This window comes from Budorcas taxicolor, chromosome 2 (genome assembly GCF_023091745.1).
Source record: "Budorcas taxicolor isolate Tak-1 chromosome 2, Takin1.1, whole genome shotgun sequence".
NCBI classification, from domain to species: Eukaryota; Metazoa; Chordata; class Mammalia; order Artiodactyla; family Bovidae; genus Budorcas; species Budorcas taxicolor.
In genome coordinates, this window is record NC_068911.1 from 168,753,464 (window position 1) to 168,781,247 (window position 27,784).

A 27,784-nucleotide genomic window follows, 5' to 3' on the forward strand; every position below is an offset into this window, starting at 1 on the left:
ATAAACCTGTAAGAAAAATGGGCAGAAATATAAGCAGACATAGACACAGCAGAAAGAAGAAATATATCTCTTAAATATATGAGGCTCACCGCACTTACCTGCAAATTAAACTATCCAGAGATAACCATTTCTCAGCTAACAGACTGACAAAGATCATAAAGTTTGATAACGTGTTGATGAGGAAATGGAGAAAGCTCCTTTTCTACTCTAATGCAATGATTTTCAAATTATCAGTCTATTAAGTGCAGAATTGTATGTATAGTACATCACCATTTACTTTGTATGTGTAAAATACCTCTAAAAGGCCATTTACAAACGGATTACATTGCCTCTAGGCCACCAGAGGTCAGCTGGTTAAGGTTTTTCACTGTATACCATTTGAACCAGTTAATGAATTATCCGTTCAACATACGATTTTTAAAATAAATAAAAACAGTAAAGAAACAAAACTTCTTTGTGGTTCTAGGTAAATTGGATTAGTGAAAAGAGACCCAATATTTATCGAGCTTCTACCACGTTCCAGATACTGTCCCAAGCTCTTTCACATCCACTTTTCGTTACCCTGGTAGTCCACTGAGATGGGATAAATTATTCTAATTTTACAAGTTAGAAAATGGTCCAGTGATGTAGCCAGTATCAAGCCTAATCCAGCTCCATAGTTCCAGCCTTCTTCACTTTCCAGGTTGCTTTCATTAAAACAAGTCCTATTTTTAAAATAATACTGGTGTTACTTTATTGGGCACTTATGATACGCTGGGATGTCCTATGGTTGCAGTCACTCTCCCCTTTTATAGAGAAAACAAACGGGACTCAACGAGCAGGGCGTAACGAGCCCAAGGTCACAGATATTTAGATGATTAGAAGCCAGGTTTAATTCCAAATCTCCTGCTCGAAAAGTCGAAGCCACTCCCGGTGCAAAGGACAAAAGCAGAAACACTGGCAGGATTGTGGAGGGAGGCATGGACGCTTCCGGGGGAAGCGGCGAAGCCAGCGGGCTACGCTGCGCGCCAAGCTCGCGAGAGAACGTGCCGGGGAGATTGAAGGCCCAGCACCCGCCCGCACCGCCTGTCGATCACCTGGCCCCGCCCCACGCCGGCGCGCCCCCGGGCAGGCCCCGCCCCCGTCCCTGGCCGGGCGGGAAGCGAACGTGCTTTCTCCCTCCCGTTACCCTCCGCCTGCGGGGAGGCGGGAGGCGCGTGCTCGCGAGCTGCGTGCTCGCGTACGTCACCGGGTTCGGCTACGTCCGTCCCGCCGCCCGCCCGTTGCCGCCGCCGCCGCCGCCGCCGCCGCCGCCGCCGCCGCCGCCGTCGCCGCGCTCTCGCTTCGCCGGCCGCCGCCTAAGGGGGGCTGGGGCCGGGCCAAGTAGCCGCCGCCGTTGCCGGGATGCCACGGGTGTACATCGGCCGCCTGAGCTACCAGGCCCGGGAGCGCGATGTGGAGCGCTTCTTTAAGGGCTATGGGAAGATCCTGGAGGTGGATCTGAAGAACGGGTGAGGAGGACTGAAGAGGGGCCTGCCATGTGGGAACGGGGCCCCCGGCGGTGGCGGGAGTCCATGGGGACGGGAGAGGGACGCCTGCCCCACTAGGAGCTGCTACCGGCCATCTCCGGCTCCGCCATAGTAGCGGCGCCTCGGGGGCGCGGGTAGGCCCCAGTTCCCACTGCGCCTGCGCGGGTGGGGGTGGCGGAGGGATAATGGGAGCGATGGTGAGCCGCTGAGTGGGACGCGGGGGAGGAAAACCCGAGTGGGATTGGGGCTGCGGGCGGCAGGGCACACAGCTCCAGGGCGGCCTGGGTTTTTCCTTCTCGGGCCCTGGGACCGGGGCCTGGTTCGTCTCCAGCAGAGACCAACCTTTCCCGCTGTGAGGGCTGCTGGAAACAGATTTCGTGCTTCCTTTTCACCTCTTACCCAGTTTACTGGATCAGATGGTCACAGCGCATCTCTCCCAGGGACGGGAGCTCTGAAGGGACCGCCCCCCCCCCCGCCTTCTTTTTTTTTTAGATTTGCCATGTGCTATTCTTTTTTTGGGCGGGAGACTGGTTTGAATAGTCTAAGGATGGTTTCAAAAGTATCGACTTGCGGTTCTGAAAGCCTTCACCGTTCCCTCTACAAGGGTAAATTAAAAGTCTTAGCCAGCTATCTTTTAAGACTGCGTACAGTTTCCATGCTGGGGTTTCCGTTCCTCAGCTTGCCAGGAAATTGCTCTGAGGTTGTCGAATTTGTTGGAGAATAGTGGCCACCTTGAGTTGTCAACTCGTTGATGTAGACGGAGACCTACAGTTAGAAAATTGCTGACTTCCTATACGGCTATGGTCTGTTACTTGTATTCTGATCTATCTTGGTAGAGCAGGGCCCACAGGAGCTACAAGTTTCAGGGATAACAGATGAGTCAGGACTGGAGAAGATATTCAACAGGGAAAACTGAGAACCAGGAAATGTTAGGTAGGACTTAAAAGACACGGATATTAAAAAGAGGAGTAGGGGAAATATTTTAGGGTACTAAACCTTGGATGTTAGAAGAACTCTTGGCTGCCTCCCCCCCTTTTTAAGACCTGCTCTGCAACAGGTCTGACATGACTAGAGTTTATTCCCCAAAGTAATACCAGCAGCTAACACTTGAGAGGTTTATGAAGTTATAATTGAACATTGGAGAAAATCGGAAGCTAGAATGTACTCAAACTGTTGGCTGGGTTTAAAAAGTCATTTCAAATTGATTGTTAGGAAGAATCACCTTCTTATTAAGGGAAATGTTCTCCATCAGGTGTTCATTATGAATGCTGATTTCATTCAAAGTAGAAGGCTTAGGACAGTCTTCATTTTGTACATTAGAGCTTTCAGCTCTTAAGTTGGGCAGGGGGTTGTTACTGTGATAAATATGTGTCTGAATGATTAAGTTCAAACTTCCGGTTTTCTTCGGAGCCCAACCAAGTTGACAGAATAATTAAATTTTGGGGAAAGCATGGGTTTTGAAAGCAGACAGGCCTGGGTCAAACCCTATCTTCACTACTTACTTTCTATGAACAAGTGACTTCTCTGATTCTGAGTTTCCTCATCCACCAGGAAAAGGAAGATTAGAGAGAAGAATTGTAAAGCATTTGGCTTATAGCTGTAAATGGTGTTTATAATCAAAGGGATCTGACCATGATCATAAGGAGACAGCTTGTTAAGTGTTTAGTAACATGAAAGCGTATTTGGTTAGGTCTGTTCTCTAAGGTTACTCAAGTGATAGCAAGAAATGATGTTGATACTAATGGGAAAATAACTAATGGAAACTAATTAATGAAACAAATATGTTGATAACAACCAAGATGTCTGTTGATGTGCTAAATGAAGGGAGGAGGCAGAAAAACAATTCCACTCTTGAGTAAATTAAGTGCCTACATTTGAATTAAGAAATGCTTGCTCTCTGTTTAAACTCAGAGAGTGAAACTTGGAGTGGTTTGTTTGAAATAGGCTTTGAAGTATGGATTGCCGGCGTCTAGAAGTGAAGTGTCTGGGAATAGTGTATGTCCTAACTGGTGATAGTTGAATGAGGAAGAATTTTGAAATATAGTAAACAGCCTAGCTTGGATGAGTCTCACAAATGATCTAGAAGTTTAAAAACATAAATCAGAAACAACTATAAGGTTTTACACTAAACATTCAAAATCACGTGCTCTGGAGGGAACAGTTGAGCAACCTGAGAAATGGTGATATAAGAGGAAGAACTACTGCTACTTCCAGGACCATATATACGTGGGTCTCTAAGGGGAACTATTCATTTTTGCAGTTGTGCAGCTAAACCATGGTATGCATGAAATCTGCGGTTGAAAGTCAAAGGAATGAGGAATGGGAAGTCATTCTAGGGATTTGAAGGCAGGTGTGACAGACACCAAACTGGTGCACCTCCTGGAAGCATTCAGGAATCATTGCAGGGGAAAATGACTTCTGAACAAAGTAGATAGATGTATTTCAAACACAAATTGACTGGATTAGATGGCAGTAGTGCAGAGGAGTTTAAAAGGATGGCATAATTTAGCAACATATGTAAATTTATAGTCCTGAAAACTTAGGAAGCATAATAGAGCTCCTTGAGAATCATTTTTAACACATCTGGATTGTGATTATTAGTATCTCTGAAACTGAAAAGCAGAATTTTGGATGGTTAGGGCTTTGAAGATTGCTGAAGAGTTGGAAATTTGTAGAAGTGAGATTTATCGGTAGGTGGTAGATAAGTTGAGCTGAAGGACTGTGGGTAAAGTTCAGAATTAAATAGGCATAACGCAATGGTATAAATGGAAAGTTTGACCAAACGAGGAAGCAGATGAACTCTCCAGAGGAGATTTAGTATCCAGAAGAGCATTTTATGGACCCTCTTGGGATCAGGAGAAGGGAGATGTATACAGGAGTGCATTGCCTGCTTTTATTGTACCAGGTAACCCTAATCTAGATTGCCTTTGTTTTAGAGAACTCCTGGAAAGATGGTTCAATTTGGGACCACGAACACGTGCTGTAAATCTCCCACGACCATTTAGGCCTCTCCAGATCCCCTCTGGTCTCCTTCATCTGTCTGTGCCACACTGACTCCAGCAGGAGCACTGGGGGACCAGGGGTCAAGGAAGCAACAATATTAGCACCTGTTAGAGCCTTCCAGCTCTGTGGTAATTTTTGCTGTCTTCGATTATTTGTGAATTCTGTGAACTTTCTTGTTAGTCACTTTTTTCTTTTTTCATGTAAAATGTAGATGGTTTTTTTAATACACTATTTTGCCACACAATATTGTAGTCTTGCTCATAGATCTTTATATTTTAATTTTTTCCGTATTTTAGTTAGTGAATGAGACAGAGCATATACTAGGATTATTTTATTTGCCTAGTAGCTGGACAGGTAAACCCCCAAACCATTGAGGAGTTGGGGGGGGGGTTGGTTTTTTTAGTTGGTTAAATGTGTGAATTAAAACTCTCCAGGGAAACTTCGCTATAAATTTCAAAACCTGTGTTTCATATTACAGTGAAACTGTGAACAGCCAGAATTTTCAGAGATGTAATTGGATTTTCGTGATATCTAAGTATTACCAAGAAGTTTTTTGTTTTCACTCTTCGCTTAAAATTCCTTCAAGTAGAAGATACTGTAGTTAATTTTTTAAATGTATTAAGGCTTCAGTGAGTTGCATCGTTTTTCTGTTAGTCCCTGAGCACTGTAGGACATTGTTAGGCCTGAGATACTGGGATAGAATCTCTGCCAACCCCAGAACCTACACAGGGATGTTCTCTTTTGACTAAATCCTTAATGAGAGCTTGTTTTTCGTCTTGTTTTTTAATGAGGCAATAAGGAAAATATAATTGAATTTGAAGTTATTGGTTTCTGGCTAATTGAACTATTAGTTTATTATTAAAAGCCCACTCTTGGGAATTCCCTGGCAGTCCAGTGGTTAGGACTCAGCGCTTTCACTGCTGAGGGCCTGGGTTCAGTCCCTGGTCAGGGAACTAAGATCCTGCAAGCTGTGAGGCATGCCCCACCCCCATCCCCAGAAAAAAAGCCCATACTTAATTTGTATGACATTTCAAAATACTGTTTTATTTCTGGTTAAAAATTTTTCATATTGTACAATTTTTAAAATACAGAGGACAAAAAATTAAAAATGACACTGTCTGCACTTAGACTTTGCCTTTTCTTGCATGCACTTCTTCAGCTTCCTCACCTCCCTTTTTCACGAACTTGGATTCATACTCTTAGGCTCCGTTTTGTAACCTGCTGCTACCTAACAGTCTGATCCTCCTCTTTGTCATTGAGTGATCTCCTGCAACCTAGTTCTTAAGTGCTACGTAGTATTCCCGCATGTAAATACTGTTTAATATAATGTACATAAGCAAAACCATGTTGTACAACAAGGTGATTGTCTTTGGTCTTCCACTGTTTTGTACATATATAAATATCTTCCATATAAATATGGCAAATATCCTTTATGTAAATCTTAGGGCAGATTCCTGAAAATGGACTTTGGAGACAGAGTGTATACCGTTGTCCCTCAGTATACTCACAGGATTGGTTCTGGGACCCGTTGCAGAGACCCAAGTCTATGGATGCCCAGGTCCCACAGTCCACTCCCCACACCCGCAAGTTCAATCAGCCACAGATGTGAAGAACTGACTATACACGTTTTGAACTTTGGCTACCTTTTGGCTTCCATATAATTTATTTATATTTTCACTTGCCGTATTTAAGAGTTCCTATTTTTCTGAACTTACTTTTTACCATAATGTTTTAATATTATGACTTTTTAAATTAGAATATCCAAATATATGTGTTAGGAAGTTATCTTGCCGCCTTTAAGCCTTATCCATTTAGCTTACCAAGCATAACAGATTGAAGGACTTTTTTTAAAAAGTAACTTTTTGACTTAATGTTGAATAAATACAGAAATAAATATGAAAATAAATACAGGTTCATTGTAGATAATTTAGACAATACCAAAAGCATAAAGTAGAAGTTATCATTAATAACCCTTTTAACATAGACAAGGTTTTATGTGCAATTTTATGTCCCTCTTTGTGTGCTTAATTTTTCTCACATATTTTATTCTGTTACATTAAAGTCTTTGACATAAACATCATTTAGTGGCTACCTAAAATCCATTCTATGGCTGAATCATGCTTTACACAAGCATTCTTCCTAGGTTGTCTCTAAATTCTTGCAGTTGTGTGTAACCTTGTGATGGATGTCATGTGTATAAAACTTTGTTTATATTTTTAATCATTCCTTAGAACAGGTTCTATGAAATAAAATGCGTGTCACAGCAGGCGTGAACACTTTGAAAGCTTTCCATGGGTATAGCCAAATAAGTGTCAAGCAAAGCCATGCCAGTTACACTTGTATCAGCCGTGCATGGGCACACCCATCACGGCAGCTCATCAACACTGAGCAGCTGTGTTGTTTAAAGTCTTTGTTAGTTTACCAGGTGAAATGGTTTCAAGTGTCTTACCAAGAGCTTTTCTTAAACGAATAAGAAATCATGAAAAAACAGGACTGTGGATTAAGTAGCATTCTGTCACTGTTTTGTTCGTAATGTAACTATTACAAATGTGACCAAGTTGTTTTTGTACTGAGGTCAACATACCTCCAAAAATATATATATTAAGTGTGTGTGTGTATATATATATATATTTTTTCCCCCCTTAAGCCGTGGGTAATTTTTAAATTTCTGTCTTTTTAAAAAGTCAGTGCCAAGAAATCATACCATGCTGTGATTTGACCAAATGTTACCTACCACCTTAAACTGCCCTGGCTTGAGACTTCCACTCCTTGTTCCTGCTTTCCCAATCAGTTTGTGAAAAGAATAAACATCTTCTATAGTAATCTGTCCAAGTCATCTTAAATCTCTATTCTCACTTTAATAGCTTGCTCCTCCTCTCCTGATTGAGGTATCAAATGAATATAGGGGCCACGTGAAATGTTCTTCCCTTCTTAAAAGGTAGGCACAGGATGTAAACTAGATAAAATGTGGTTTGGGTTCCCGGGATTTTTTTATTCTTCCAGGTAGCCTAAACAGAAGATTGTATTTTGAGTTCCTCAGAAGAAAGATGCTCAAAGCATCTGAGAGAATACTCTTGGGGATAGTATTTATGAATTTATAAGTTAACACTGAGATTTTAAAATAGACAAGTGTTATGTCTAGTTTGTACTGACAGGGAAACTGAGGCACAGGAATTTAGAGTAACTGGTCCAAGGTCACAAAATGAGTTATTAACAACTCTGGAAGCTGAAGATCTTCTTTATGCACACACCAGATACAACATGGGCTGTGTAAGTCAAAGCTGCTCTCACACTGTTCCAGATGGTTCAGTCCTGTCCTTTGGGGCCTTGCCTCCAGAGTGAGAAGATAGTTTGGGTTCCACCGCCAGAAGTCCTTAGTCTCTCTGCACCAGCTTCCGGCAGACCGACAAGTTACTGCCCAAAGTGAGGTGGGGGTCTGTTTTGTTTTAATGACATTGGCCCTGGGCAGAGACTGCTCCTGATTCTCCTCAGGCTACTGTTTGAAGAGCTAAAGGGTGGTGTCAGCCCGGTGATGGCTGAGAACCAGGGTAGGATTTTGTGCAGGTAAAAGGCGTTGTTGTGTTGTCATTGCTAGGGCTGGTCTTGGAGTATCCTGGAGGTGAGGGGTGGTTTGTGCCCTGGATTTGCACGCCTGTGTTTTGAGGAAATGCCCTACATGACTTCTGCTGTATGTGGAGATGAAAGTCTAGAGGTCCTGGAACGGCACCTCTGGATTCCTGAAGCAAGCACTCAGGACCCTCCGCCAGGGTCCCCAGCCATGTCTTGTTCCTGGATGACAGAGGCAAGCCTTCATGAACACCGGTCTCCAAGACCCAGGGTGGGTGGGAGGACTGGAGGGAAAGAGGTGAGCAGGAGGCTCGAGCAAGGGGTTCAGGAACCACAGACCAGGTGAACTGACTTTGAGAAAAGTGACTTCATGTGGATGAAATGAAGCTATTGATCCATTAATGTTTAAGGAATGTGAAATACGCATTAAAATATTAAGTGAATTAAATAATTTTCACGGGAAAGGCATCTCCAGGGTAGCATGGGGAGTGGCATCTTTAACCCAAAACAGAGACTGTGAGGCGGTTATGAGGGACGTGGAAAGAGCCAAGATGGTCCCAAGAGGCATAACCTCTCAGAGGCTTTAACGTCTGTTACCCTGCTTGTAGTGTCGTTTAGAGGTAAGTACAAACTGGTTTTGTTTGTAGCTTTGCTGTGGATCCAGATAGTGTTGTCTGCTGAGTGTACACCTTTGTTTCATTAACTGCAAGTAACAGTGATTCTATCTTCCATTCCAAGAGTTTTATTCTAAATCAGCAGTACGACTTTCATCTCTTTGAGTTCTTTTAAACTGTTTTTAATTTGTGAACAAGTCTTCATGAACTTCGAGTGTGTCATCAGAGAATAAACTTAGTCTCTCAAGTCGTGTCCAACTTTCTGTGACCCCATGAACTATACAGTCCGTGGAATTCTCCAGGCCAGAATACTGGAGTGGTAGCCTTTCCCTTCCCCAGGGGATCTTCCCAACCCAGGGATCGAACCCAGGTCCTCCCGCATTGCAGGCGGATTCTTTACCAGCTGAGCCACAAGGGAGGGACAAGAACACTGGAGCGGGTAGCCTGTCCCTTCCCCAGTGGATCTTCCCGACCCAGGAATCGAACTGGCGTCTCCTGCATTGCAGGTGGATTCTTTACCAACTGAGCTGTCAGGGAAGCCCCATCAGAGAATAGTTGACCTCTTTTGAGACTTCTTAATTGCATTTACCCCTAATGTTGATAAGTGTCAGGAAATTGAAATGGATGCAGGTGTGATTGTGTTTACCCTCCCTCCTTTAAGGAAAGCAGCCCTGTTGACTTTAAAGGTCACAGTGATAGATTTCATTATGACAGAGGGGTTATGGTTGGATAGATTCATCCACAAACTATTTACAAGTATGTTGCTTTCTAGGGGTAGTCCCATTTTATAGGGTAGGAATATGGTAACTGCATAGTGAAAGGGAAATTTCTTGGTTCATTCTTGAAATAGTTTGGATAGTTGAAAAAAATGGTAAATAAGCTCATAGACCGGTTGCACAGTAAAACTAGATGTGAATTTGGTTATAGATTCCCCTCTTCCTGCTTTCTGAAGGAATTTTGTATTATCACTCAGTTTTTAGAATAATGAGTATTTGTGTTCTCTTTTCCTCACTCCAGTATGTGAATATTCCCTCAGAGAAGGGCGGGTGTCTTCTTAATGACTATATCATCTTTCTGTATATTCCTTGACTGGTGTTGAAATTTTGATAATTGACATATAGGTTTGGTTCCACTAGTAGCTTAGAGAATGTTCACAACTTACCAGTATTAGTGCACATCAGATGCAGAAATTATATTCCTTGTCATTTAATATTTCTCATAAGATGTTAATATTCATGTGGGCATTAGTCTTCCACAACACATAATTTGATGTAGCTGCTTTTCTGTGCTAGAGCTTACATTTCTCAAAATGTTTGCTGTATGGAGCACTTCTTTGCACTGGCACGGAGACAGTAGAGCATGGCGATGGAGTGTTGATTTTAGGTGAGGACCGAGGTCTAAAGGACCCCAGATATTGGGTAGCCTTTATTTAACTGTTCTAAGTCTTCATTTCTTCATCTGTGAAATTATCAGAAAAGCTCGGAGTTGTAAACATTATTATAGGGGATAATATATTATATGAAAAGGGAAAGAGGTGGTGGGCTAGAATAGTCATGTTAATAGTGGTTTGGAAAAAAAAAAAACAGTGGTTTGGAGTTAAATTATAGATGCCTGTCATCTGCAAAGTATTTTTCTAGTTTGCTGCTATAGTCATTGTTTAATTGAAAGTCTGTAAACCTTATCATATTCTTTGATTTCTGGTCTGTTTTTTTCCCACACCATTCATGCTTATATTTTTTGGTCCCAGTCACCATTCCTTACAAAACTAATTAAATGCATCCTTAAGTACATAATACTGTCAATGTCCATTCACATTTACCACCTCTAGGCCCAACTTTCCATCATCTCTATGCTGGTCTAGTTTTTGCTGAGCCTTAAAACCAAAGACCAATTCCAGGGGTTAATATGGGGCCTCCAGAATGGGGACTGCACAGAATAATCTTATTTTTCCTCTATTCTTCTAGTCTGTTATGTTCTGAACCCACACATGTTTTCGGAAGGACCAGATGGCTGACACTGGCTAATGGGAACCAAAAGAGGAGTGAAAGTAACCTGGTTGTCACATACCCCAAGCTTAGAGGTTCTTCACCTTCCCTAACATCAATTTCTTTTTTGCTCTGGAGAATTTACCCGACTGTATCAAAAAAAAATGTTAATACAGCCTGGCTTATCTGAGATTAGATTATCAAGCCAAGCAGCAGCATTTGTTGAATTTGGAAGAATTATACTCAGGACTGTGGGAGAGAAGAAACACCAGCCTTTACAAAGGCAGTGTGGCCTTGTGGTTAAGAGCTTGGGTTTTGGAGTCAGATGGACCTGGGTTCTAGTCCAGCTCTGCTGCCTAGGAACTCCTTGACTCTGTGCAAATTGCCTAACCTCTCCCAGCTTCATTTTCTCATTGCAAAATGGGAGTAACAGTAGTGCATTCTTCACATATCATATGAAGAATGAATGAAATATTATAGATGAAGTATTTACTTGTGCCAGGCACTATTTAGATACTAGCGTTTGTTAAAGAGCTCATAATCAAATGAGAAGATAAGCGCAAAGGAGAAAGAACAAGGCTTGACATTTTTCTACTCAATTATATTTTAATACTGAAAGAAATATGTGAGACCTAGTCAATTCTGCCTTGATTAAAACGTAATTCCATTATATTCTGTTAAATCTGGTGGAAAAGGAAAAAAACAAGGCTTTAAAGGTCACCAAAACATTATCATGTAAAACAAAAAATTGAATAGAAGGGCTGATGCGAGTTTTTGGGACTCGCGGAAGAGAATTCTCACGTCTACAGAAGCCGGTGGCTCTGATTCACCTTGTGTAATCAAGGCATTCCAGAGTTAGAGAATGGATCAACAAAGATTTTAGGAGTCAATATAGACCTCTGAGCCAAAGAATGATACAGCAGCTGGCTTTCCCTGCTACATGTAAACAGACAAGTTGACTAAGTAAAAGTAGCCACATTCTAGAGCGAAGTGAGGTGAGACCCTACTTGTCTGCCAGAGAGGAAGAGCACCCTGAGAGCTCAGCAGAGGGAGCGCACTGTGGGGCGAGGCAGTGCACTGAGGGGTCACCGGGGGAGGCAGGCAGGGGCGATGACAGGGTGGTTAGGAGTGAATCTGACGGTCGGGGGACCGAGAAGAGAGGAATCATGAGGTAGGTTTTCTTCTTTGAAGGTGGGGAAAGATCAAGTGCAGACTGAGATGTGGCCAGCGTTTGCAGACCAGGAATCCACACCAGCTCTAAGCAGAGAGCTCTTGGTGTGCGGGAACTGCCAGTGTGCCGACGTGAAAAGAGCCCCAGACTGGGTACTGGTGAGCCCTGAAGTCGCACCCCAGCTCTGCCACTCAGTGAGCACGGGTAAGTCATCCACCTTCCACGGGTGGCCGTGATGGCCCTCCCTCCTCAGAGGCTAAAGAGAGGGAGGCCGGAATGCCCAGAGCAGCCTCCTTCCTGTCTCAGGATAGAAAGGATCTCAGGAACCCACTTTGTGTGGTAGCAGCTCCTAGCGGTGGGTTACATACAACCCCCAGTTACTGGGGTCACCAAATTGCAACCATAATCCGTGACCCAGGGCAGTGAATGGGACATTGGTCAATTTTACTTTGAGGGCCTGACCACTGCTTCCCTGGAATTTTGCAGACTTTTGGTATTGGGGGTAGTAACACAATTGTCACAAGCTTTCTGAGTTGGCCTCACCTGAGCACTAGAGAGTTGGTTGCAGAAGTGCCTATCTGCAGTTTTCCCAGCACTTTATGCAGAGAGCAAGAATTTCTGGTTTTTATTACAGTCCTGTCCGTGTGCCCCTTTTGCACCTCATAACACAAACTGACTGGAGCATAGGACCAACACTGAGTGCTTTGAAAGAGAGCTGTTTTGATTCCTGTTCACTGAATGCCATTTCTTTCAGGGTAGATTTAAGGGCTGTGCCCTTAAAGTACATTGCTTTTGACCCTAGTTTCAGGGTTCAAGCCACCCCACGGGTTAACTTCAACAGATGAAAATTTTTCCTTGGCTACAGCAACATCCCTAATCCTGACCAGCCATGGAGAGGTTCGGTTCTTGCCAGTGAATGTGGGAATGGCTCACCACATTGGGAAAACAAAACTCACATCCTGCTGATGTTGGCTGAGGACTGTCATGTCCACATACAAAGAAAAGCATGTGGCACAGTTTTAGGACAAAGGTGAGCAGAGATCCACCGTGGAAAGGGGCAAATTTTTCTTATAGAGCGAACATCCAAGGCGTGCCCCGCGGTAAGCAGCGCTGGCGGGTGAGGGCAGGCACACGCATGGAGGCTTGCTTCCCCTCGCCCCTCGGCCCCACTCCCCGTCAGTCAGCTGGTGGTGCACACCCCCTCAGTCATCCCCATTCAGGGAAGGTGTCTGGAAGACAGAGGTGGCCCTAAGCCCTCCCTAGAGGGGTAAGGCAGACTCCTCATCCTCTTCAGTATGACATACAGAGTGGTATTGGGGACCACTGGTGTACGTTATTAGGGTCGGGATATGCAGCAATAACCCCACCTCGGGTGGTCATTTTTCTTAGGTGAAAAAATGATCAACTTTTCGAAAACTGAAGTCTTGGAATACTTCAGTTTTAAAAGCATGTCCTTCCAGCTCCAGCGTTTCAGAGTTCTGACTGACAGTCTGAGCAGTCCGTTAGCTGTTGAATGGGGAAGACCCGAGCATTGGCAGTGATGTCAGAATGGATTGAGGTTTAGAACCGCCCACGTAACTCAGAGGCTTTTGTAGTGTCCCGATCACCTGTTACTATTCAGTAAGAATCATGGTGCCCACTTTTCTTAGAAAATGGCAGGGGTTCCTCTTCCCTCATTTTTTGACTAAATTTGTCAGGATTAAACATATTCTAGAGGAAAACAGTTTGGGAAAAGGCAGTTGTAAAAGAACACTGAAGAATTTTTCTTTTAATTGGAAAGATTTACATTTAATAGGTAGGCCAGGCTTTTCGTTCTTTACACAGGCATAGAGAGAGAGGGCAGATGTAACATCTGAGAGTCAAGCCAGAGGAGGCATACTGGTGGGGTTTTGGTTTGTGTTTTTATCAGTCCCTGCCTTAGAGGGATTTTATAATCTGTCATAGGTTCATTCTCCCAAATTCCTTCATCTTCATTCTCATACTAGAGTTACTGAAAGATGGTCATTTGGAAGGATGTCTTCAGCTAGAATTAAGAAATTTATCTGCTAGGTTGTGACCATAAGGCTTGTGTACAGGTCACTTCAGCGGTATGTCTGAGTACACGCATGCCAGCTCATAGTGTGCATGCATGCGTGTGTGTATTTTGTATCCCTACTTTGGCAAAGAATTCAAGAGGAGGGTACTTTAGGGGAGAGGAGATCAGTTTCATGGGTTTTTTTTTTTTTTGCTGCAAAGCACGAAGGAATTTTAAGATCTATTTAGAAAGATTCTCTGATGTTATCAGGGAGAGCTTTACTTTCTTAAAGGCACAAAAATTTAATTCAGAGACAAACTATTTAAATAAAACTAAAATTTTGTCCCATCATTAAGCCACAGGAGGACTAACTTTATCATACTTTTGATGTTAGGAGAAACCTGAGAGGTACGTAGTATAGCTCCCTAGGATTCAGAGAAATAAAATGATTTTAATGTGCTTTCAGAATTGGTTTGCAGTGGAACCCGAACTAAAATCCAGGCCAGTTCCTGCTGCTCCAGTCTTAATGGCGTTCTGAAGTCAGGCCGCAGTCTGAACATCTTCTGTTTTAATTGTTTAATGTAGTGTGCCTCAGTTTCCTCATCTGTAAAACAGATAACGGCACCTGGTTCTTGGGCACTGTGTTTGTTAAATAAGTAACGTTTAGTACATAGAGGTTACTTAATATTAAGTACCATTTTATTGTTGCTATCTAGTCTTCTGCCTGATTTGGGGAACTCATTCACTCCACTTAGTGAGGTCATCCTTTGGGTAAAACGGACCTACACGAACAGTGATACGGTGGAAGCAACCACACACTGATCTGATCTTTGCTTAGAGAACAGGAATCACACCAGGCATGGTGTATGGGGCAGGAGGATGTTTTGCTTCGTCTTCCAGGCCCACCCAGCAAGTCAGTGACAGAGAGGAGTGACGGTCAGGTCCTGATTTAATCATTGGACTGGACTTTGGCATTAAAACGTTACAGATGGATTTTGTGGCTTTTCACAGAGTGGTAGCCAAGATTTTTCTGTGGGATAAATTATATCTTAAGTCAGCTGTTTTAATAAGTGGCTAAGATAGCCCCAAAATGTGGCTACTAAGTAATCGGCTCGCTCGGACTTCTTAGAAATGTAGCAAATACTAGGGAAGAGCTGCAGGGGTCATTTTCTTCTGACGACACAGATGGATCGCTGCAACTCAGGAGAGTTTTACTGGGAAGATGTGCCTTGCGTCAGCCTCAGCTGCAGAGGAAGATTGATCACTGTGAGCATTGTTGTTGTTATCTTTTTTTAGATAACTGTGCCTCCACTTAGCAGATTGTCATCTTCCCTCAGAGGGCAGGATGAGCTCTTAGTGTGCACAGGGTGATCCTGGAGTCTGGGAGGATGCTCTGCCGCAGGGTTCTGACCTAAGCTTCGCTTGTCAACACACATCTGGCTTTCTATTTCAGGTTACTTGCAGGGCTTGGGGTCTTGCATTCTCTGACTCCCAAGTGGTTGTAAACCCTAATTGTTGTGAAGAAAACAGGTGTTCTGTGATGTCTTTATATGATCCTCGCAAGTTAGCCGTAGTCCTTCTGACATCACATCAAATGAATTAAGGGCATTGAATGGTGCTGAGCCAGTGAGACGGGGGGAGGCCACTTCATCATGCCCGTGTTGGATGTTTTCTCTCATCCCTCTGTACTTGGCATCTGGGCAAGTTGGCAAAGCAGACCTGTGACCAGTCTTGACAGTTAAATTAAGCAATGTACTTCTGGGGGCAAGGAGGTGTTTTATTATCTATTTAGAAATAAACCAAAGTAGAAAAAATTTTTTAATTAGCTCTTTAATTTTGTCTCTAAAAGCAATAGTGTAGCTTTCCTGAAGACCCACTCTACTTGGAAAAAGACAGCTAGCTGCAGTGTATTTTATCTTTTGGAGATTTTTTATGATCATAAAGCACTTTTTAACATAGTAAGTTACTGATTTGGAGAGGTTTTACTTGCTGTATCAACTGTGACAGTCATGGTCAAAACCATTCTTACTAAGCTGCTAGGCAGTTGCAGCTCATGGGAGGGTGAACCCCACTTTAAAGTCTCCATAAGCTGAGCCAGATGTTTTCTGAATTCTGTTCCTGCAGAACGTTTCCCATTAAACACTGAGTGTTTTTATGTTACTTTTCTTTAATGGAATTGAGCTTCAGTGACTCTTGAGGTTTGAATGCCACTCACAGACATTTCAGCATAACAAAGTTTTTAGCTGTGCATTGTCACCTTGAGAGACTCTTTGGTAAAGGAAGACGTCCTCAGTTTTGGTTCTCTTCACATGTTGCTGAGTACAGCATTACCTGCTAAAGAAAGTGGAATAATTTTGATCAGGCTGGATGAACATCCGGCAGGTCTTATAACTTGTTTTTAGTTTCAGTAGGTTTAAACCCAGAGGAACACCAGTCAGTGTCCGTGTACATAGCTCTGTTAAAAGTTTAAAGGTGTTGATTGTAACCTGTATGATTAAGATGGTTTTGGTTTTTCAGTATAGGCAGTTCTCACAAAGCTAGACTTTTAACAGCCACATCAGACCAAACTAAGTTTATTGATAATATAGTTTACAGGGCGTTTGTTTGACTTTGCTTGTAAATATCTTACAAATTTTGCATTTTGGTTTTATAAGTTTTTCCCTTCAACAGGCATTAATAGGATTGGGATAGGGGGTTGTTTTCTTTTGGATCTGTGTTAAACCACCAAACCTGTTTGTTTGCTGGGAAATTCCTAGCAGTACTATGTAAAAGAAGTTTGCACAGTTGTATATAGATTTTAGAGAATTTTAGCCTACCTATAAAGCTCATGGAAGTGAATTTGGAATATCATGAAGAAGAGAATAGCTCCAAATTTTTTTCATTGGTAGTTTTTAGAATAGTCAATTCACCTGTGACTTGTTTAGGTAGAGAAAAGGGGACTTTAAAAGCTTTTTTCTTTCACTGAGGAGAATTACGATACTTTTTTTTTTTTTAACTTGGTTTATTACTTCAAGCATGATCTAACAGTTAAGACACAGTGCCTGAATGTAGATCTAACTACTCTCTAAGATACTACTTTGAGGCTAAAGCTAAAAAGATGAGTTTTTACCATGAGTTGAAAGAGCAAATATTCAATCTTGTAGGATTACATATTTTAATACCTTATACCAAGCATCCCTGTGGAGGTCTTTGCAGTTGCCACCAGCTACTTGGGGAACAGAAGAAATGATCTCTGAATATTTAGTCACCCTCCTACTAGAAATACAGGAGTCAACCTTGAGAAGTCTCCCTGCCCTTTTGCGTGCCCATGGATACAAAACTGAATGGTTTCAGCTAAAGGGAAGAGAAAGCTGAGCCGTAGTTTGCCAAACCTGCCTAACCTTTGCTGAGCATGAACCTCAATGCTTTCTCTTTAATGTTAGTGAAACTGGTGTCAGAATGGTACCAGCCCGGATTGTGTTTGCTCTTTCCTAGGTACGGGTTTGTGGAGTTTGATGATCTGCGAGATGCAGATGACGCTGTTTATGAGCTGAATGGCAAAGACCTTTGTGGTGAGCGAGTAATTGTTGAGCATGCCCGCGGCCCACGGCGAGATGGCAGTTACGGTTCTGGACGCAGTAAGCATTTAAAGGGCATTTGTATCGGTGACATGCCTCTGTTATTAAATGTTAATTTTTAAATTAATTAACTGATTAATGTTACATTAAAATGTATTGATTATTTAAGCCATTTGATTTATAAATTATGTATCTTTTTAAATGTAAAATTGTAAATAAACATCTTTAATAATGTTTAATTTTAATTAAATTAATGACATAAATTTCTTGTTTTAATACTTTATAAATATGTTTAATGATGTGTGTTTGTGTTGTTGTTTTTTTTCTCTGTAATGCAATTGTTTAACATAGATTTAACAAAGACCTCAATGTTTTAATTAAAAGAATCCTTTGAGGCTAAGATGACTGCCTGTTCCATTTGCTGACCTTGGGTTACCTTTCCATGCGTGGCTCTTTGAACCATTGTGGCCCTTGGCTGACCAAAAACAGGAAGCCATGTGACGACCGCAACCTTTCCCCATTAGACCTGGGTGGTGAGGATCCCAAGGGTTAGACACAGATGAGATTAAACTGAAATAGGTGCCTGAAAACTTTTTTTTTCCATATAAAATATTCACAAAAACTTTAATCACTGTGAGTAACACCAGTAACCGATTTAGTAATTTGGTTACTTATTTCTAAATTGTTAATAATTTTTAATTTATGCATGTTAATTTTAAATATAAGTATTAATGAATATACTTACAACTTTGTAAATTAAATTAAATTTTTGTGTTAGCTGATTGCTTATTTTAATCTAGATTAGAATTAAGGGTGGGGATGGAGTTAAAATATATATATATTCTTTGGGGTGGGGGTAGATGGTATATTTAATAAGGGGAATGTGTGCTGTGTTGTTTTTTTCTTTTTCCTCCACTGAAGTAATCTCATCTATTTGAACCTTCCAAAGGTGGATATGGTTATAGAAGAAGTGGCCGAGATAAATACGGCCCTCCTACACGCACAGAATACAGACTTATTGTGGAAAATTTGTCAAGTCGGTGCAGCTGGCAAGACCTAAAGGTTTGGGCCCTGTTAACCTTCTGGGATACAGTTGGGCAGGAGTTAAGGTTGGGAAGGAGGTCATTTTATACAGGCTCAGGCACACCGAGAAAGCTTTCCCAAAGTATCTGAAAATTTTCCGATTAAAGTTTCCACAGGAACACAATCAGAATCTCACTATCCTGTATGTTACAGGACCAGCATACCGGGGACAACCTATGTTAATGAAGCTTGCTCTGTGGAGAATGTTACCGAGAGATTACAGTGTAGTTTTGCCCTAATGAAAGAAAAAATTACAACTAACCGTGTTTCCTGCAGTATTAGTTGTAATATGCAAGTTTGTGTCAGCTTCCAACATAGAGCCTCACTGGTGAAAATAACTATCTGACCCATGTTCTTTTCTAAGATTTGTTTGTTTTTCATCAAATTTGTTTACTACTGTTAATTGTTTTGGGCCACGGGGCTTGTGGGATCTTAGTTCCCCTATTCCTGCTGAGTCTCGAACCTAGGCCCACAGCAGTGAAAGCACTGGACAGCCGGGGAATTCCCTATCCTGAACAAGTTTTAATCTCAAAAGGGAAAAAACCTTATTGAGTAGTGTCTTAACCTGAATGGTCTTAAGAGGGCAAATGTAAAGGAGGATTGGAGTTTCCTATCTCGCTTCTTATTAAACAAGTCATCTCTAGCAAAATGTTAACTGCTCTCAACAGTCTTTAGCTAACAAAGATGAAATACAGGAAATGTTAGTTCACAGTTGGTCGTAGCAGAAGAGCTGGGATTAAAACATATGCTGTTATTTTTTTCTAGCACACTGTTGGTGTCAGTATTACAGCAGGCCCTTACTGAGTGTCTGCCAGCAAGACTGTGTTCCCCGAAGAAATGACTCCAGTATTCTGAGAATTAAGAATTGAACATTATGAATTAAAACTAGAAAGACTTTCAAATTTGGGTTTAAAATGGAGCCTAGCCAACATCCTCAGTTGGTATTATGCTTCCATGTGCTTGGCACTTTAACTCAGGAGAGGAGAGCAGTTGAGTTGATTTCCTAGGAAGTCAAGGGAGCCTTCAGAGCAGGACTTAGGAGCCCACCTGCCTGGGTGGATTCCCAGCTCTGCCACTTACTGGTTATTTTACTTGAGTAACTTAATTTCCTCTTGTGCCTCATACTCCTGAACTATAAAATAGGATTAATATTCACGTCTGTTGACAAAAATACTAATGCATTTTTATACGAAAAATTGGAATGGTTCCAGGCACAATAAATGCTAGCTATTAACCAAGAAAATGCAAAATAAAATAAGCGAAAGGAATACTGTCGGTTTTTAAAATGTGTAAATGCATGCTACCCACTGGTGATGTTGAGATGAACTACAGAAAATTGGTTGTTTCACCCACAGTGTGGGTGGTACTAAGAATTTACATTCTGAAGTCTGGATGTTATGTTCAGATCCCAGCTCCTTCGCTTAATATTAGTACCTGAATGATCTTGAACAGTTTGCTTAATATCTCTTGTATTTCATTTTCCTGTAAAATGAGAGTAATGATTGTATCTACCTCAGGTGACTGTGTATAGGACTGCATTAATTAAATCCTACTTATCAAACAGCAGTCAGTATGTTAGGAGCTGTTATTAACAGTTTGGAAGTATGGCAATATCTCAACTTGCCCAGGATAGTCCCAGGTGTGGCATAATGTGATAACATTTTCCTTACTCTTTAAGATGTATGCCAGTTTGGATGATAAATCATTGATATATGGACCTTGTGCCTTTTGCCCAGAATCACCACTCCTGCAAATAATTCAGTTAAAGAAATTTTTGTATGAAGATGTTCATTGCTAGATTATGAATAGTAGCAAAAGACTATATGTAAAACCTAGAAGTCCCAACAGTTAGGAAGTATTGGACACACTAATTATGAAGAATGTAGGTTATGTTAAGACATGTAAATGTTTTATGACACTGAGCAAAGGAATAGTATCAAACAGCATATATTCAGTGTTGGTAACTTTGTAAAATATGGAGAGGAAAGCAATAACAAAAACGAATTGCTATGGGATATTTATGTATTCATTCCACAGATACTTATTTTGGGGTATATATTATGTATGAACAAACATGGGGAAATTGGCCACAAGACCCTAGGTTTTAAATTTATCCAGATTTCGTTCTCTTTTTAAACACTAATCACATCTCCTGTGTTCATCTGGCATGTTGGTTGTATTCTCTCCAGCCAACCAATTGCATTATAGTAAGTCCTCAGAGAGAATGAGCAAAGAGCCTTAGAGTAGTCATTGCAGAAGCCAGGGCTGGAGAACACTGTTACGTTGTCTTCTTGTCTTTACTAATCCATTATGATTTTGTTTACATTTTACCTTAGACATTTATCAACAACTATACATGTTTTCAATAAGAATTTATAATGAAATGTAAAAGACTTGACTTAAATGTAGTAACTTGAGTTTCTAAAGCTTCTATAATCAGAGAACCTACCACTAAAAAAATTGGGAAATGATGGTTAAAAAATTTTATTTTCAATTGTAAAATTTATATTCAAACAAAACAGTTTAAAGGAACAGTTAAATATTTATCATCTCTACTACCCACCTAATGTCTGATGCTTTAAAGAACCTCAGTAAATAGTTGGTGTGTAGCTGGAAATACTTAAGGTCAACTTCATTCTGAGAAACCTGGCATTTCTTCTTAAAGGCAAGGGAAGACTTTCATGTTGATGATTGTGTTAGGTATTTTCATAAAATGTGTCTTAACCTATTCCGGGATTTTTTTTTCTTAGGATTATATGCGTCAGGCAGGAGAAGTGACTTATGCAGATGCCCACAAGGGACGCAAAAATGAAGGGGTGATTGAATTTGTGTCTTACTCTGATATGAAAAGAGCTTTGGAAAAGTTAGATGGAACGGAAGTCAATGGCAGAAAAATCAGATTAGTTGAAGACAAGCCTGGCTCCAGAAGACGCAGGTCCTACTCCAGGAGCCGCAGTCACTCAAGGTACTGTTGACGTCTTCAAGTGTTAGAGCTTGCTATCAATTCATTAATGAACGTGTGGTGTTTAGTCGCTAAGTCGTGTCCCACTCTTTGTGACCCCATGGACTGTAGCCCACCAGGCTCCTCTGTCCATGGGATTTCCCAGGCAAGAATATGGGAGTGGGTTACCACTTCCTTCTCCAAGGGATCCTCCCAACCCAGGGGTCAAACTTCAATCTCCTGCATTGCAAGTGGATTCTTTACCATTGACCCATCTGGGAAGCCCCAAAGAACACATAGATAATCCATCTTCATTGTCCTGTGGAAGTCTTCAGTACTGTGGTTCTATCTGCTTCAGTAACTCAGAACTTTGACCTGAACATTTATTTGTAAAACTCTTGAACACTTTTGTCATGAGTACAAATAGAAGTAAAGTCCTTCTCTGAGGCAGGTATCAGTGACCTCCTTTCACATTTATTCCTGAGTCCCCTAGATTATACCATTAATTGGGGCAACATGACCACTGGCCCATTGGCTACTCTCCCAGATACTCCAGCTACTCAGGAACGGAGACTTTGTCTTATTCAACAGCTGCTCTGCAGGTGGACCAGACACTTGTAAATAAGACAGATAAGCTCCACGCTCTCATGAATCTCAGTCTAGGGGAGATGACTGGCATTGAGCAAATAATTACCATCGTGCTCAGGATGTTAAAGGAAAAGTATAGAGCCCCACTCTGAAGAACTGGCAGAGACTTTCCTGAGAACATGTCATAGAAACTGAGCCCTAAAGGCTGTGTTGGACATGATGGGCAAAGAGAGGAGATAATGCCTTTTAGGCAGAGAAGACAGTGTGTTTTGAAGGCCCTGTTGGGGGAATGAACAAAGCAGAGGAGACCAGCTTGTGATGAGACAGCAAAGAGCCAGTTCCTGCTGAGCCACAGGCCAGATTGAGGGTTAAGAGCAGTGGGAAGGCATTAATCTAAGCTTTCCAGGTTTTGGTATTTTGTTTTTTAACTTTTTATTATGGAAAATATTAAATATATAAAACATTAGAGAAAATATGAACCTCAGCCCCTTAAACTTATTGCCCACCCAGCTTCAGTACTTTTTATTTTGCCAGTCTTGCTTCATCACCCGCCCCTGCTACACTGTTTGAAGGCAAGTCTAGACATCCTGTCATTCCGTCTGTAAATACTTCAGTGGGTATCTAACCTTGTAAATAAAATAATGAAGCCACATCACAACAACACATCTGCGTTCAACTTTCCCCAGTTGCCTCAAATACATGTGTATATTTGTAGTTGGTTCATATTAGAATCCCAGTAGGTCTACACACTGCAATCAAATAACATGTGTCTCAGTTCTTTAAATCACAACTATCTCCTTCACCCTCCTTATTCTCCATGCATTTAGTTGTGAAGGAAATAGTGTTCCGTTTTGAAGATTTTCCAAAGTTGAAAGTTTGCAGATTGTATTTTTCTGGTGGTGTAGATACATCCCTCTATCTTATCCCTTGTGTCTCCCATAGTGTTGTAGTTAGATCTTGAAGGCACTTAGAGTAAGGCCAGGATTTTAGCGGGTGCTTTGTACTTCTGTTGCATCCCTTGTGTGGGGTCTGGATATCTCACTTTGAATGATGATAACATTTATCGGCGTGAGCCGCCCATTATACAGTTCTGCAGCAACAGTCCACCCCACAGTGTCAGTGTCTGCTCATAGTCATCGCCTCAAACCATTCAGTAGCAGTTGTAGCATGACGACTGTCTAATTTTCTCATTCTTTGTGCATTTAAAGACCTTAGTTCTGTGAGGGATGATTTCCCTCTTATACCCTTTTGCTATCACCCTAACAAAATATTTGTATAAGAAAAGGAAGATCAAAGTTGATATCTTTATTTACCAGTTTCCAGAATATTGAATGTGCCCAGCAACACCCAAAAGTGGTGATGAGGTTGTTTGTTTGGTGTCATTTTGAATAAATTGTTGGATCTTGGTATATTTAGTGTTTGATGCATTGCAGTCAGTTTTTTATTGATTCGAACTATTCTGTCTTTGATCATTGGAAGCCCTTCAAGCTGGCTTCTGTGTCTTTTGGTTTTGTTTGATTTCTGTGTGAATGTGCTTTACTAAATATTTACCCAAATTTTTCATTACAGCATTTTTAAACATTAAATGTTGACAGAATAATTCATGAGCATTCATGCCCTCCCTGTAGCTTCAACAGTACTGAAAGTTTGCCCTTCTGTTTATAGACACACCCTATGCATTTATTTTCCTGTACCATTTAAAGAGAAGTTGTAGAAATTGACACTTCACCCCTAACTACTTAATAATATGTCTCCAAGAATGAGATTAACCACACATATTTTTTTTACCTAACAACGTTCATGGTGATTCCATAAAGTCATCTAATGTCCAGTTCGTATTCAGGTCTCCCCAGTTGTTCATTGATGGCCTTGGAGCTGTGCTTTCTCCTGGCCTGGATCCATCCAGTCATGTGTTGTAAGGTGTTGTTGGGTCTCTTCAGTCTGAAGTAGTCTGCCTGTATCATTCCCCGCTCCCACCCCACAACGTTTATTTTCTATACTGCCCCACATTCTAAATTTATGTTTTCTCTTTATATTGTTGAACTTATACTTTATTCCCTGAACTTCCATAAACTGGAAGATAGGTCTAGAGGGGTGTGGTTGAGATACAGATTAAGTATTTTGAGCAGTTCTTTCATAGATAATAGTGTCCAGAAATCTTTGAAAGTCTCTGTCATGGTGATAAGTCCCATCTTTCCTTTTCCTGCAGAAGAATTGGTCATTTTCCCCAAGGAACCCTAGTTGCTTTCGGTAGGAAACAAGAGAGTCTACAGTCTCAGTACTAAAGGTTTTTTAAACTTGAAGTATACAGTTGACCCTTGAACAAGTGGGGGGTGGGGCGCCCGCCATTCATGTACAGAGTTCCCACACCCATGGATTCAGCCAGCTGCAGCCTGTGTAGTGTTGCAGACCATGCTTATTGAAGAAAACCCCATGTGTAAGTGGACCCGTGCAGTTCAAACTCACGTTCTTCAAGAGTCAACTGTAGATCTCAGTGAATTGCATGACTAGGTGAAAGGCAGAAGTGTATGCAGGAAGGCCAGTTAGGGGTCTTTGTGGTAGCAGGAGAGTGGTGGTGGCTTGTGGGGGGCGGCCGACGTAGTTAAGTGGAGAAGATTAAGAGGAGAGTCGCCAGTGCAGAAGAGGGTGAGGGAGGGAGGCAAGTCCAGGATGGCTGTGGTTTCTGGCGCCAGGAGCTGGTGAAGCATGGTGGCATCGGTGGGAATAAGGAAGAAACCCGGCAAAACAGCAGGTGTGGGGGAGACGGGCGTTCGGTTTTGGAGGAGTGTTTGCAGGTGACTATCTCTGGGCCCAGAGCGTGGGAGAGAGTTCGCTTTCAACTTCGTGTCTGGAAACTGCCAGGGTCATGCATGTTTGATTGAAAAGATGTCTTAATTGACTTTTCACTCAGTGTTTTGTCAGCAAGTATTAAAAATACATATTTGCTCCCCTAGGTCTCGCTCTCGAAGCAGGCACTCTCGTAAGAGCAGAAGCCGGAGCGGCAGCAGCAAAAGCAGCCATTCTAAGAGCGGATCCAGGTCCAGGTAGGCGTTCCTGGGATCCGTGCAGGGCCCGCCTGCACCTAGTCCCGCTCTGATGGTCACTGTGTTCCCAGCCTTCCCTCACCCCAGTTTTCTTAGCTCTAGGACTGCAGTCGTGGGGGTTCGGAAGGCAGTCCTGGGCCAGAACGAGCCGGGCCTTCTCTCGTGGGGCAGAGCTCCACCGGTAGCTGTAGTCCATCTCCCCTGACGGGGCCTGAGGTTTGAAGTCCCACGCAGCGACCCTGTCCCCCTATCTCACCAGGTCAGGCTCCCGTTCCCGGAGCAAGAGCCGCAGCCGCAGCCAGAGCCGCAGCCGCAGCAAGAAGGAAAAGAGCCGCAGCCCCAGCAAGGACAAGAGCCGCAGCCGCAGCCGCAGCGCCGACAAGCGCCGCAGCAAGAGCAAAGACCCGGCGGAGGAGAAGGTGCAGAACAGCGACCGCACCGGCAAGTCCAAGAGCCGCAGCCCCAGCCGGCACAAGAGCAAGAGCCGCAGCCGCAGTCAGGAGAGGGGCGCGGAGGAGGCACGGGGCAGCGCGAGCAGGAGCCGAAGCAAGGAGAAGAGCCTGCGCAAGAGCCGCAGCCGCAGCCAAGGGGGCAGCCGCAGCCGCAGCCGCAGCAAAAGCAAGGACAAGAGGAAGGGGAGGAAGAGGAGCCGGGAGGAGAGCCGCAGCCGCAGCCGCAGCCGCAGCAAGAGTGAGAGGAGCCGGAAACGGGGTGGCAAGCGAGACAGCAAGTCGGGCAGCGGCGGCGGGAGCGGCAGCAGCAAGAAGAAGAAGAAGGAAGACGCGGACCGCTCGCAGTCCAGGTCACGCTCCCGCTCGGGCTCCAAGGAGAGGGAGCGTGCCAAGTCCGAGTCCGGCCAGAGGGAAGGCCGAGGGGAGGGTGAGGATGCCGGCGCCAATCAGGAGACCCGGTCCAGGTCGAGGTCCAATTCCAAATCAAAACCAAACCTTCCATCAGAATCACGCTCCAGATCAAAGTCCGCCTCAAAAACCCGGTCTCGGTCCAAGTCTCGGTCCAGGTCTGGGTCCAGATCGCCCTCCCGATCTAGATCCAGGTCTCACTCGAGGTCCTAACTGGCCGCGGCCACAGCTGGAACTCCCCGAGCTGTCTTTTTGTACATGTTTGGTAGCCGTAGCACAAGTGATTGGAGTAGAACACATGTCACTACTGTACATTTTTACTTCCCCTAATGGTGTGTCTACAACTGTTAAATCTAAGTGCTTCCTCTCCATAAAGCCTCCTGGGCCCAGGCCTTCCTGCTCGACTGAAAACAATCTTCTCTTTGAAAACCCCTTTTACTCATGGCCCACGGTAGAATATCCAAAATGCCTTGGCTTTCAGGCCTGGCCTTTCCTACAGGGAGCTCAGAACCTGGATGGCTTTAAGGCTGGAATGATGTCATAGGTAGGTATGGTGAGTTCAACCATTTTGCCCTTGAATTGATGCCCTTTGATGTATGCCATTTAGTGAAAGTGCTAAGTCTTAAGTTTCCTACCACTTTGGTTTCATATTTTTGGACTTAACAAAGTTGTGAATAGCAAGCACAGTCAAGGAAAACTGATACCTGCAGTAACCCATAGGAAATAAACTGTAGAGTTCCATATTCTGGTATTGTGATTATATTGTTTTATATTAAAAAAAAAGAAAAGAAAAGAATTTTTTTTAATTTTATTTTTCCCCGTCTTGCAAAGTATAGTGACCCCTGTTTCCATTAAATTTGAATAAAGACTATTTTTGCTTGACAAAATTTTGTGTTGCTTGAATTAAAGTTTTGTTTCCTGATCTTTCTTGATATCTTTTTCTTAGCATAAAAAGTTCATGGTATAATTGCTGTTTTGTTCCTTGAGATCACCCACGGGTAGGAAGCCAACACTTCGCCTGAAGAATTTTTCTCACCCTCAGAATATGGTCACGTTTCCGGGACATTTATAATTCCTTCCTCAAGACACCTAGAGCCAAGCTGATGAGAGGAGAATCCGTTTGGCAACTCAGCATCACTGGATGAGCTCTGAACAGAGATGTCTCTTCTGTGCTATTTGTTGAGGGTCTTGGCCATGATCCATCTGAAGCGTAGTACATCGTCTTAGAATTGGGCTTAATCAGAACCAGAAGAAAAACCATTCAGGAACTTTGTCCCATTTGTCCCCTGCGTCACTTGTCTGACCCATCTCTAGAGGAGGTTCCAGAGATACAGTGGTTCTGGTCTGGCCTCCACCCTTGGGGGGCTGTAGAAAGGCATCTGTCAAAGCCAGAGAGAAGTTGGAGGGCCTGTGTGGCTCTGCTCCAAGCTTGGGAGGAGAGAGCACCACTTTGCAGACTGCTTCCTGGGCACCCACTGGGGGCGTTCCTAGGCTTAAAATACTGACCTGGGCCTTTTATAGACCATACCCTCTATGACTCACAGGGAAGACCCCGTCAGTGTTTCTTGCCCTCCTGGAGTTTGGTTGCAAGTGGTAAATACCACTTGGCTAAAGCAGGCACTCGGAGAAGGGAGTTGGAACTTCGCCTAGGTTCAGAGACGTCGAGAAGGAGACAGCCCTGAGGCTGAACCTTTGGAGACGGTGAGTGGGGTCGGAGGCCTTCTTAACTGAAGGAGATGGCCGTGAGCAAAGCCATGGAGCTGGGAAAGCATTGTGTGGGGCACTCTGTGGACTTCTGTCATGGGGAATAAGAGAAGGAGGTTTGTCAAAGTGGATCAGGTCAGAGGAC

The 27,784-nt window shown here is 42.9% G+C and overlaps 1 protein-coding gene across 2 annotated transcripts; it reads left to right on the plus strand.

Annotated features, from left to right (window-relative positions):
• The first annotated feature begins 1,321 nt into the window (after positions 1–1,321).
• SRSF4 (serine and arginine rich splicing factor 4) lies at positions 1,322–26,810 on the plus strand. 2 transcript variants are annotated; one of them, XM_052655135.1, is made up of 8 exons: positions 1,435–1,490; positions 11,869–12,052; positions 12,714–12,878; positions 17,337–17,479; positions 18,369–18,481; positions 21,253–21,467; positions 24,986–25,075; positions 25,335–26,810. In XM_052655135.1, exons 3-8 carry the CDS (start codon positions 12,814–12,816, stop codon positions 26,146–26,148), a joined length of 1,440 nt encoding a protein of 479 aa, XP_052511095.1. In that variant the 5' UTR covers positions 1,435–1,490; positions 11,869–12,052; positions 12,714–12,813; the 3' UTR covers positions 26,149–26,810. The 2 variants fall into 2 exon arrangements, with proteins under 2 accessions (XP_052511086.1, XP_052511095.1); XM_052655126.1 differs by lacking the exons at positions 11,869–12,052; positions 12,714–12,878 and having other exon boundaries at positions 1,322–1,490; positions 25,335–26,809.
• The last annotated feature ends 974 nt before the right edge of the window (positions 26,811–27,784 follow it).